The 12,785-nt window shown below is 38.2% G+C and overlaps 1 protein-coding gene across 1 annotated transcript; it reads right to left on the bottom strand.

The window, feature by feature from the left end:
* Positions 1–1,817: 1,817 nt before the first annotated feature.
* Positions 1,818–11,241, bottom strand: pspc1 (paraspeckle component 1). Its single transcript, XM_029447849.1, has 10 exons — positions 10,755–11,241; positions 9,956–10,105; positions 9,664–9,815; positions 9,220–9,315; positions 8,848–9,044; positions 8,171–8,255; positions 7,945–8,050; positions 5,066–5,123; positions 3,170–3,306; positions 1,818–2,758 (listed from the first exon to the last, which is right to left on the bottom strand). The coding sequence occupies exons 1-10, from the start codon at positions 11,136–11,138 to the stop codon at positions 2,357–2,359; spliced, it is 1,767 nt and encodes a 588-aa protein (XP_029303709.1). The 5' UTR covers positions 11,139–11,241; the 3' UTR covers positions 1,818–2,356.
* Positions 11,242–12,785: the final 1,544 nt, after the last annotated feature.

Below are 12,785 nucleotides of genomic sequence, written 5' to 3'. Positions count from 1 at the left end.
TGAATAATCATATCAGTGGATATCCAAATATGGGAGGGAGGAAATCTGCACAATAGGGATGTTTACAAAATAACAAATGCCCCAAAATCGATTGTTCTCCTAGAAAAATAAGTGGGCCACAAACTGGGCTAAAGAAGAACAAGGCCAGATAGTGAAGACTCCGAGTATTCATTCCCCAAATTGGCCACAATCAGCCCCGTTAAAAGTGGATCACTTCAATGATTACCTTCCCTCGTGTTGATAATGAGCAGCCTTGGGCATGGCAAAGAAAAGCACCGCGCCCCTCCTCGCTGGCTCCAAACCGTCCTGATACAAACGCACTTTTTCCACCCCTCAAGACAAAAATGGAATTCATCTCTAACTTTGTTTATTGTGCGTTTTGTCTCTTTTTGGGCACAAAGGTGAGAGTGTTACAGGCATGACCCAATTAACAAAAGTGAAGTTTGAGGTTGTTATTTAGTTTACTGCATCTAATCTCATGTATAATGTGTTTTAATAGGACAGTAAAACAGATATAAAAACATATCTAACTAAAATGTCATATCATTATTTAAATCCTACTGATTTAGAAGTGAAAAACTTTGTTTTTCTTGCATCAGAAATATTCTGAAAGATGTACAAAGCCTTGAAGTTCTGAAATATATTTCATTTATCTTATCAAAATAAAAACAATACCTTTCTTCGTTAGTCTTTCTCTTGGAGATTTAACTTTAGAAAGACATTTTTACAATTTGGGTATTAAAAAAGTGTGCTTTATCATAAAATAAAAGGGTAATTTTCTCATGGACTTCTATACAATCTGATTTATTTTTGCAACCAGTAGTCGCCCCCTGCTGGATAATAGAGACATTGCAATTTTAGGGCACTTCTGCATTGCCTTCACTTTTCAGACCCTTAAGAGGGAAAATATATCTATTATTAAAAATATTGTGTGTGTGTTGAGATTTACCTATTCCTTCACTGGAGGCAGGACACAATCTGGACCTATAAGAGAGACAGAAGACGATTTAAAAACAAATATTCTGTGACATCAAACTAAAAGTGACAATTCATAAACTTTGTAATTTCACACAGCCTCTGGGAGATATGTTTGCAAACTATAGATCACAACAAGATCTGTAACAAATAAACCCCAAACGGGTTCATCATCATCATCAGGTGACGCAAATCACATTTTGGCAATTACAAAATATTAATGCAGCACAAAATGCATCCGATACCAAACATGGATTTCCAGGAAGTAGTGGAGCCATTTCTGAGGAAAGCTTTTCCCAAATATGAAAGTTGAGTGAACTTTACTGAATGCCTGATGCGAGCAAGGATATGATTTCCAAATAGAGGCAGACCTTGTTTAGACATTCAGCATACAAAATACAATTTAGAAGGTTTGGAAAGTACCATTTCAGAATATGCTCCAGAATATTCGACACTTATTCCTGACGTTTCAACTTTATTCTCGAAATGCAAAACAAGAGTATATCTCAGTCCGTAGAGTGAAATTTAAACTATTCGCTGTAATATAACTCATACATGTCACGTACACACACCTTGCAAATATATCTGGACACACACAAACACGATGGAGATAGCATATTGTATTTTTACTTTACTTTTATGAACACCTCATTAGTCAAAGTTAATGATGTCCATTTAAAAAGGAGGACAGTGTGGGGGACAATAGTGGCATTTAATCACAAAACATAGAGCCACTCGGCTCAGAACTGACCTCTTACTGCAAAAGATGTTTCCAGGATTTGGTTTATTTACTGTCAAATTTATGAATAAATGACAATCCTTTCAAATCACAGAGACAGAACTTCCTAAAAGTGTTTTATTTCTCTTAACCATCAAATACAGGAGGCACCGACGCTGCAGAAACACTCCCTCACGAGGCGATTGAACATCTAATTATCTAAGAGTATATATTTAAAGGGAGGACCACAAAGTACTCAGGGAACATCTTTCTGTTTTCTATCTATCTAATTCATCTTAATTTAAAATGTAACACTCCATGCAGCAGCTTCATAAAGTGTATCCAAAGCAATGGATACCTTTGTGTTCCTACCGAAGGCCTTTTAACTTTGTATGCACATTTAATATTCAGCAGACAACACAGCACAAACCGGTTCACTCAGAAAACAGAGGGGTTAGAAAATATTGCGTATAAATATTGTAAGTAAGTGCCATATATTTATCCATCACAAAATAGATGCCTCTGTGACAACTTGCGTTACATGGAAAAATAACAAATACAAAATTCTGTCCGGCGTGTGGGTCGACGTAAAACAGAAAAAGGATGATCGGGCTGAGGAAGAAAAAGATCCAGGAGAACCGTGTCTCCGTGATCAGAGACAAGTTAGAATCTGCGGCGCTTGTTATTTGGCCCATCAAAGGCCCCTACTGGACTCCCTCTCCCAAATCCTGGGGCTGGTCCAGCTTGAGGGCCCATTGGCTGCTGCTGCTGCTGTGGCTGCTGCTGCTGCTGTTGCTGCTGCTGTGGCTGCTGCTGCTGCTGCTGCTGTGGCTGCTGCTGCTGTTGCGGCTGTTGCTGCTGCTGCTGCTGCGGCTGCTGATGCTGCTGCTGCTGCTGCTGCTGTTGCGGCTGCTGCTGCTGCTGCGGCTTCTGCTGCTGCGGCTGCTGCTGCTGCTGCTGTGGCTTCTGCTGCTGCTGCTGTTGTTGTTGTTGTTGTTGCTGCTTTGGGGACTCAACTTCTGGTCGCCCCCCCATTGATCCACCCTGCGGGAATCTATCGTTTCGCTGAAGTATCACAGCGTTACAAAATGCGATTGGGAAAAGCGATTTCAAAGTTCATCAGTCAGGGTTTGATCCAAGTGTCGCCGTCCGAGAGTAAACGGGAGACCAAGCAAAGGGAGAGAAAGGAATAAGTCTATTAGTTACGTCTACAGTTAAGATAAATGTTGAAGTCCTTCAAAACTTAATATAATTGTTTTTACAGATATTGTGTTTTTTACTTCTGCTTCAAAATAAAGCTTCTCAGGGTTAACATTTATTTAGGAATTCCTTAGAAGCCAAACGAAGACTTTTATTTTCTAAAACAGACAGTTTGACTCATGTACCCTTATTAGGCAACGTTCTCGTAGAATAATCTATAGAGAAAACGGCGTTAATGTTAAAGTTGTATTGTATCTATTTCTCCTGATACTTTACCCTGGCTCCATTCTCTGACATCAATGGTGACCCCATATTTGCAGTTCCCTCTGGGCCAACGGCTCCTCCCCTTCCACTCATGCCCATCATTTGACCCTGGTTACCACCGGGCCTCGGAGAGCCCTGGTTATAGCCATCTACACGCAAAACAACGGAGCATTGGTTTGTCATTTGTACCCAACGTCCCGCAAGAACTAATCTCAAAGACTTCACAGTAAAAGGTAACGTTGGCTTTGGGTCGACAGCTAACACGAGTGTCTGTCATCCGATGAAGACGATCATTAAGAATTGGTATTTAGTTTTTAAAACAACTTTGCTACTCATTTATAAAATCACCATAATAGTATCGTCAATGTATGAGTTTGAAGTCAGACGTTAACAAATCAAGCCGCATCCTGTCAGTTCATTTAAATAAATAAATATAGAACAAAACCAAAAACCAACGTTAAAGGAACACTTCACTCAAAGCATTACCTTGAATTATTGAAGGAAACTGTTTCTCGCTTGTCTCCACAGGGAATGAAGACTCAAAAAACAGAGAAAGTCTTCTTCGTTCAACGTGGAGGCATGTGAGAAAAGGTTTCCTTCAAGGTAATTTATATACAAATAGTAATTTTGTGGGTGAAGTACTCCTTTAATTTAAAGTCAACAGGTAATATATTATGTTAGCGTATTAACAGTCACATTTTACAGATATAGGCTGAGACAGCATATTGTGCGTCCACATCTTTTGCTAACTAAACCTTGGATTGCACATCATCTTAGTCGTTGAGCATACAGAGATGTTAGGAAACAACCATCAGGACCGAAAACCACAGGTTCAATCCCGATCACACACAAACACGTTCAGCGATATCGGAAAGGTCTCACACAGATATCTAAAAAACTAGACATGTCAACAAACTGTTGGGGAAATGTCTACACACAAATAAAGTCTAATATTAACACTAAAACAATCAGCTCATTTTATAGGGGCTATACACGGATGGATTTGAACATTTTATAACATTCAAAATAAGGTGCGAGGCAAGAATTTAGCAATAAGTGCGTTTCATTTGCACGTTAAAAAGTGGAAAAAATGGAACTTTGACTTAAAAAAAGCACCAAGGTGTTCGGGCTATGGAAACAGACTTAGCAAAGACATCACGATGAAGACCGTGGCTCGAAACGTACACTGACGAACAAACACACACTCACACACACACTTAAAACCAAATGCTGTCTGACGCCCCTCACAGACAGACATTTTAAGTAAAAGTTCATTAGTTCATATAGATGTTGTGCAATCCAAGGTTATGATCTTTGCATGGTGAAGATCCACCATGAGCCTCGAACAATCTGTCCCACATGATAGACTAAAACCTCCGTCCCCAGCCCCTCATCCAGCACGCAGCAGATCAACGTTTGCCTTTACTTCTCGTCTCTAATTATTTCCAGCCATGAGTCACTTAAAAATCATAACATTTTGTTAAATACTCAAAGGCCACTACAGGTAATTAATGTCATGCTTAAATTCTAAAAACAATTTCAGCACCAAATTATTTAACCTTATTTCAAATCTGCATATCACTGAGGATGAGAGCCCAGGGACTCAATATTTCAAAAACTATGAAAGCTCACCCCGACAAACAACCCCCCGCTGAGTACACTGTATATTCTGACATTATGTTGTCATGTGGTGTATTATGGGGGTTTTCTCCTTTGCATTGCATCCCATGTGAGTCCATTTACACCAAAACAGAGTGAAAACATACAAAGCATTACAGAAATGTGAATACATCTAGGACCCACTTGGGATGTAAGACAAATACTAGGGATAAATTACATCAAGGCAGTCATAATTCACTCATCGTCTGGTTTTTGTATGAACCAGCCTTTACACAATCATGCCCGTACCTCCCATATTAATGGCTCCACGAGGGCCCAGATCACCCACTCTCATTTCCTGTTCTCTCTGTAGGAAGTGAAGAAAAGCCTTCAGAACAAAACTCTGCTAAAAGTACAATTCTTCAGCGGATAGGCTATTGTACAACACTCACACTGTAATAAAAATATTATTTTCTACACAAAACTAAGGGTAGAAATTGCCCGTGGCTTCTCAGTGAATATCATTTTATTTAATTATCATTCTGGGAAAGTTATGGACTGGAAATGGTGAACTTAAGGTTCAGCTTCAATGATTCCTTGCCTCCACTTAAACTTATATATATATATATATATATATATATATATATATATATATATATATATATATATATATATATATATATATATATATATATATATATATATATATATATATATATATATATATATATATATTCCATCCTCCTGCTGGTCACAGACGAGCTTATTACAATCTCAACTGCAAATTGAGCCACATAAAATAGTCTTCAGACTATTGTATTAACGTGTATTTCTAAGGAGTTAAAAGCATTTTTTTTTGTCCGCCTCTAGACCCAAACCCAAATTAAAAGTTATGTCAAAAATCTTTACAACATCATCCATTCACACAGGGTCCTGACACACCAAGTCGACCTCAAATCAAGCCGTTTTACACCAGGTCAATTTAAACATTTAACAAAATAATTTCAATCGGCTTCTTTCTGCAATATATTCCATGCTGAGGGTGCAGACCAAGAATGACCGAGGTGTACGTAACGCAGCGGCCTAATGTGACGCCCGCCTGTCGGCTTGGTGTTTCAGGACACAAACACACAATCATCTGTTCATTCATTCATCCTCTCACAATAAAACACAATTATGGATACATTTCATTCACACGCAAACTAACACACAATCCTCTCCCTCTGTTCCACACATAATCTTGCAAACACACAACTTCAATACAATTCAACAATAATTAGATTTCACTGAACTGGATTGAGTCTGCTTTAGGATTAAAGATTTAGACGAGGCTTAATCCAACTCATTGAAACCAACTGGACGTTATAAACTCACTATAATGGGTCAATAAACGTTATCAACAATATATATATTTTCACTATCTCATCGCAAATGATCGTGGTGAAATGAAGCTGGAGGTCAATCACAAGACTAAATGTATGCGTGCTCTTATTGTGAAGGAGGAGAATATAGACATTAAATCATATTGTAACTCATGGCTAGGTATGTTTCATTTAACAGCAATAGTAGTAATCTAATAAATTGGGACAATATATTAAATTACTGCAAATATCGTAATGCTCAACCTGTGTGTTCTTTAAATACTTACCTTTTAAAATCGTCAATATGTTGCAATTATACGTGAAAGTGTGATGAGCTAAAGGCAGCACTAGATGGCAGCATTATATTACTACTAATAATGATAATAATAATAATCCTGCCAGCAAACACAAATCACAAACTAGAATCAGAAAGAGTAGGTTAGCAATTAAATGTAAAATAGTTAATATTCCATGTTAAATTATGTGCAACAATATTATTATCCTGAAGTGTACCACTACCAATATTACATTTTATATTTTACAAGACCTCTAAACAGAGCAAAGCATTTGAAGAGAAAAGTTATAACACAGAAATCAACATAGACACTCATACTGACAGTTAAGGCCCCTAGAATGCACTCAAACTTTGTTTCTGATCAAATATAAATCATACAGACTACATTATGGCTTTTCATCACTGCAAATTCACTCTTATTAATTTGCACTTGCACCCTTTTGTTTTGTAAAACCTGCTTTATTTAAGCTCCATCGATTTTGTTTCCTTATTCGAGTTCTAGCTGTTTATATTCACATATCCAACCATGTTCATGTTTATCTTAAAATGTGTCTGTTTCTAATTAAAATGAACAAGCAAAGCTGGCAATGATCTATACTGTCTAGATGTGTACTTTTAAAAGAGAACACTATGGAAGTTCATCAATGAAAATACTGATGAATACAGAATCAGACTGTCCAAGAACAACCTGCTAAACCAAAATATATAAAAAGGCATTCAACAGCAAATCTTTGGTTATGAGCTCACATTTGTTCAGTGGGCAGAAATAAAAGCAGCACCTGTACGAGGCGGTGTGAAACTAATGGCTTCAATTTGTGACGGAATAAGTATGAAGTTCAGAAATACTCGGAAAACAAGAGGCCTCGTAAAAGTGACAGTGTTTCTATGATTTAGTATTTCACTTTTTGTCCAATCCCATGTGTAGTTTGACACAATGAACCACAGTATTACAGTGACGTGTTACTAGCAGCCTGAGAGCAACTATATAAAACAGCAAAGTCCTTACGAATAATGAAAAATTTAATTTTTATAGACATTACTGAAAGCTGCTATAAAACCATGATATAAGAAATCCCTGCACAGCAACACAATGTGCTGCCCAAATATAGGAAATGCATGAAATCAAGTAAATAAATAAGTATATAAATATAACGCTGCAGCATCAGTTATTTCAAAGAGAAATAACTGATGCTGCAGAGACCTACAGACAATAATGCTAAAGTATGTACACGACACAAGCTGCGGAGATCCATTACACATATACGATGATATTTAGTATATCAAGGTAAATCTGACATGCGACATTATGCATTTCTATTTTTCTTTGATTTCTATTTATGAATGAAAAAGAACAGTGTGTGCTACGGTGATGCTCAAAGTAGAGAGATAAGAATGTATCTTTGATGGGTGTAATTCCTGATTGTAGGTGTGTGTGTGTGTGATACTATAATATGCATCCAAAGTGCACATGCAACTGGACAAGCTTTAGTGTGTTTCTAAGTGCGTTTGGTTTGTATTCCAGCTGTACTCACGTTGTCCTGGTAGTTTGGTTTGAAGCCGTCTGGTTGGCGTCTCTGGTCCTCCTGTTCTCTGTGTCTCATCATGTCCTCCTCTCTCCTCCTCCTCTCCTCTTCATGCCTACAGCCAGAGAGAGTAAACACAGGAAAAGGTCAAATAAAATACAATCAAATCAAACTATTGGACTCTCAACAGCTCTCTCACACTGTCTTAATGGTTTGCTCAAGAAAGGAAACACACCTTAGCTCTATCTGCTGTCGTCTCTGCAGCTCCTGGTTGCGTAGCTCCTCCAGTCTCCTCAGCTCCTCCTGACGTCTCATTAGATCTGGAAGAAGGGACGAAGACAACACAAGTAAGACCATCACATGAGGATCAAAACCAAAGGGGAGCATGCATGACTTATGGCAGTATTTCCTACAACTAACAGATCAAGATAAGCAAACAAATGTTCACACTTATTTAGTTCAGTTCAGGCGGCATAATTCATCCCATCCATCATCTGACTACAGCTGACATCACCTCAGAAATGCAACTAAATGTTGGGGCACTGTGGAGACTGTGATGTTGTGTTTTCCTGCATGTGCCTGGTGACAGTGAACACAACATGGAGCGTGTTGAAGAAAGTCTTATTTTCTCCTCTTTAGTTATGCAGGACAAGTTTTGTTTTTGTAGTACAGCAAAGAGATCCACGCTGCAAAATTCGCTCTCTATCACAAAATGAATGCGAGAAGTTAAGATGATAGTTTTTAGGTTTATAATGAAGGCACAAACAAAACAAGAGTTTCAGCAACATTAGGTCAGTCAGCTGCTTCAATCATATGCTGATCACCACTAGCAGCTACCTCGAAGAATACGTTTTGTTCGGACTTTCCAACTTAGCAAACGTGAGTTACCGAGTACGCTAAAGCAGCCCTTACCTTGTCTCATTAACATGAGCTGATGTTCATGTTTGGCCGACTCCAGCTCAGCCTCCAGTTTCTCTTTAGCCTCTTTAATGTTCTTGTCCACCTGATCTCTTTGCTGTTTCTCCATCTCATGAAGAGCTTTCCAGCGAGACGAATATTCAAAGTCAAATGTCCCCGGCTGAGCAAAATGTGGCATCTGCTCTCGTTCCCTGGGGAGGGGGAAAGATAAACACAAATATACAACCTGACGAATAGACAGAATGAGCACGCTGGGGTTCAACATGTCCAAAAAACAGGATGAAGAAACTTAAGCACATTTTAATGGAACAAATCTACACATGCCTTTGCACTACAACAGGACTTACAAATCACCTCTTGACTTACTTATAGTACTTTGGTGTCTTGTGCAGCAATTTTTCAGGCTGTCCATCCTCATCATCAAAGTGCTCCGACGGCTCCACGATGGCTGGACAAGGTGTGCTGAAGAAAGGGACACAACGCTGAATTAATGCTGTGATATTACAAGAAGAAGATGGTCAGTGATGCTTCAGAAAAAGACTAAATGCCTGATAGGTAGTTTGTTTTTGTACAAACTTAAAGAAAACCCTGAAGTCAACCAAATAAAAGTACGAAATATTAGCTGTTTTCAAAGAACTATTAAATAGCGGCATAATAACATTGTCAATTTTTGTTCTATATCTGCAATTAATATTAACACTTTCCCATAGAAAAAAGTTTCAAGGAAATTAAATGAATCCTTCTTTGGAAAATATCAAATAAATCTTAAAAAGTGTGTGTGTCTACCGCCTTCATCCCTTCACTCCTTACTTGGTCAGCAGCAGCGCTCCCTCTGTGCAGCGCTCCAAGGCTTTACGTGCAGCTGCTTTGTTTGCAAATTCCACGATGCCTCTCCCAGTGGGACGACCGCGGTCATCTGTCACGACAATAGCCCGTTCCACCGGCCCAAACTGAGAAAACGCCTGATGGTAGAAGGTGGATCTCAGATTACATATCACTGCACAGAAATCAGCAATTCTACACAGCAGCAGACACAGGAAGTAAAATGTTCAAACATCCTAATCCTGTTGAGTTTCTGAAATGTTAAAGCTTGTGTCCATACCTGTTCCAGCAGCTCATTTGTCACTGCAGGCAACAGGTTGCGCACAGTAAGCGCTGCACCGTGTGTAGCAAAGCGGATCCTCATTGGTCGATTATTCAAAATAGTCCCATCCAGCTCAGCTTTCGCGATTTCTGCCAGCGTCCGGGTTTCCTGGACGACAAGGGACGTAAAAAAGAACAGGATGATGATACCCCAGTGAGGCATATTATGGCATTCATTAGAGCTGCAGATTAAAATGTATTAAAATTGTTATATTCACTTATTATTTGACAGTCCAGATTAATTTGGATTAAACTGTATTTTCTATGATGACCAATGAAAGTGTGCCATAGGTATTATTTACTACATAACTGCGAGGTGTAGAAACAACTACATTGCCTGCTGTCATAAAATGTTAAATCGGGCTGCCTATCTTAGTCGATTAATCGATCGTTTCGGTCATATTGTTCGTGCTGAATGACTTATTAAATTAAATACTAAAAATTAAATTAACTAATCGATTAGTCGTCAAAATCGAGTGTTAGTCGACTAAGACATTATTTGGTCGAGGAAACGTACAACTGGTAACACAAAATAATGTAACGGTCAAATATAAAATACGTTAAGATTTGAATGGTTGTCATGTCAACAAGCATCTTGGCGCTAATGCTAACATAGCTGCTAGCTCCTCTTAGCCACGAAATGTTTGTCCACATATAGAAACACAGAACGTTTTATAGGTTAGTTTAAAAAGATTAAAGCCAACACACACTTTCGTAACTTACAACAGCACAATTTAAGACAAATTAACATCACTTACCAAGCGAATAAAGCCGAATCCCCGGTCTCTGTTGATGTAAACTTCGCTTATGTTTCCATATTTAGCGAACATGTTTTTGAACTCCTCCTCCGGGATATCCACCGGGAGATTACCGATAAAAAGACGGGATCTCTGGGTGAAGGTCTTCTCACCTGGCTTCCGAAAACTCGTGATATCCAGAGTCATTTCATCCCGGCCTTCTTCGCTTCCTTCTCCGGCTCCTTCCCCTTGTTCGGCCGCGGGTGACTGCTGCTGCTGCTGCGGCGCTGGGCTGTCTTTGTTCGCCGGGGACTGCTCCGGGGCCGGGGAGTCGGTCCCGCGTTTCCCCGGCCCCGGAGAATTACAGCTTTGCATGTTCACTTGTTGCATATTTCGGTTAGCCATTCTCGGACAAAGTAGTTGTGTGTAACGTTGTCTAAATTAAACTAACTTGTGGACAGAGTTGATGGTGCACACCTCCTGAGTTTCAAAGATGGCGATGGTTGCGCGCGCAAATAGCTATTTTGATCCAGCCAAGGGCGGAGATACAAAAATTGGACACCAACTGGACTTGTATGTGGCCCCCCGAGCAACACTCCAAAACCCAAATATATTCTATTAACATTGATATAAAATTACATTTGAGAGGCTTGGAACGATATATATATATATATATATATATATATATATATATATATATATATATATATATATATATATATATATATATATATATATATATATATATATATATATATATATATATATATATATATATATATAGAGATATAAATAAAATCAAATGGTTGGCTTTAAATTGATAAAGTAATTGCTGATTAACGTTCTGTCAATGGACTCATCGATTAATTAACTAAACATTTCATTTTTTTATTAATATTGTCCAAAATCACAAATGGAATCTGTAAAGAACACAACTCTTACAGCTCTTTCTCCAACACACACTCTGCCACTCATTAAGTTATCACAGTTTGCACAATGGGATACAATATAAGCTCCCATGTAATATATGAACTAAACCAGCACACCTGTTACTGCCCCTTAATCCCTTATTTCCAACACAAACATACATTTTGTCTGATCCTTACGTAAAATTGTCTTTTTCTGCCCGTTTCTGTCATTTGAGCAGTGTGCAATTTTCTGAGGCGCTTGCTGAGCTTTTTACCAGGATGGACCAGCCGTCTGTGTGGCACATCTGTACATATGCTATTTAAATTCCTTTGACAAGGGTCTGAAGGGTTGCTATCTTCCTCATACAATGTGTTCCACTCAGGGAATGTGAATAAGCAAGAGGTTTGGAGGATCTTGATGTAATTTGCCTACAGAAATAATGCAAGCTCATTATAGTACAGAGAAGATTTACTGTTTGATCTCTTTTGATCCTGAGCAGAGCCTTGAAGCATTCATTTTGCATAATCTGAATTTCTGAAAGACACAGATGTTAGTGGCTTTTTAATGACTGTTTTTAATTGTACTTAAACGTCCTTTAATAATGTTTTCTGCACCTTGTCTTGATGCTTTTGATGTTGTGTTGCCTTGTTGCTGAAATGTGCTATAAATAAACTCGCCTTGCTTAGTATTAATTAAGTTTATGTTAAATATGCAGCCGAGTGCTTGCATCCAGCACTCAATGATGTGTGTATTTGCAGAAAAATGCCCCCTGTGAGTGTTATATTATTATGTTTTGGGAAAGTTAATACTGATGCATTAATATGTACGAAACAGTGGTCGACATTTACTCAAGTACGGTACATAAGTACAATTTTGACGTCCTTTTACTTGAGTATTTCTATGTTATGCTTCTTTATACTTCTACTCCACTACATCCTAGAGGGACTGCACTAGATTTATGTTGCAGCTCTATACTTTGAAGATCAGATTCAGATTAATAATTAAGTTATAATCAAGACATTATTTATTATTTATTATTATAGGTTAAGATCAATTGTATTGATTCCATGGTGAAATTCACAAGCCTGGCAGTATATATAGTAAAAATAAAAAAAAAGCTTCTCCTTTACCAGTGATGCAAAC

This window comes from Cottoperca gobio, chromosome 2 (assembly GCF_900634415.1).
Source record: "Cottoperca gobio chromosome 2, fCotGob3.1, whole genome shotgun sequence".
Lineage (NCBI taxonomy): Eukaryota > Metazoa > Chordata > Actinopteri > Perciformes > Bovichtidae > Cottoperca > Cottoperca gobio.
Note: the sequence above shows the minus strand (reverse complement) of the source record. Positions and strands in the feature narration are given on the sequence as shown.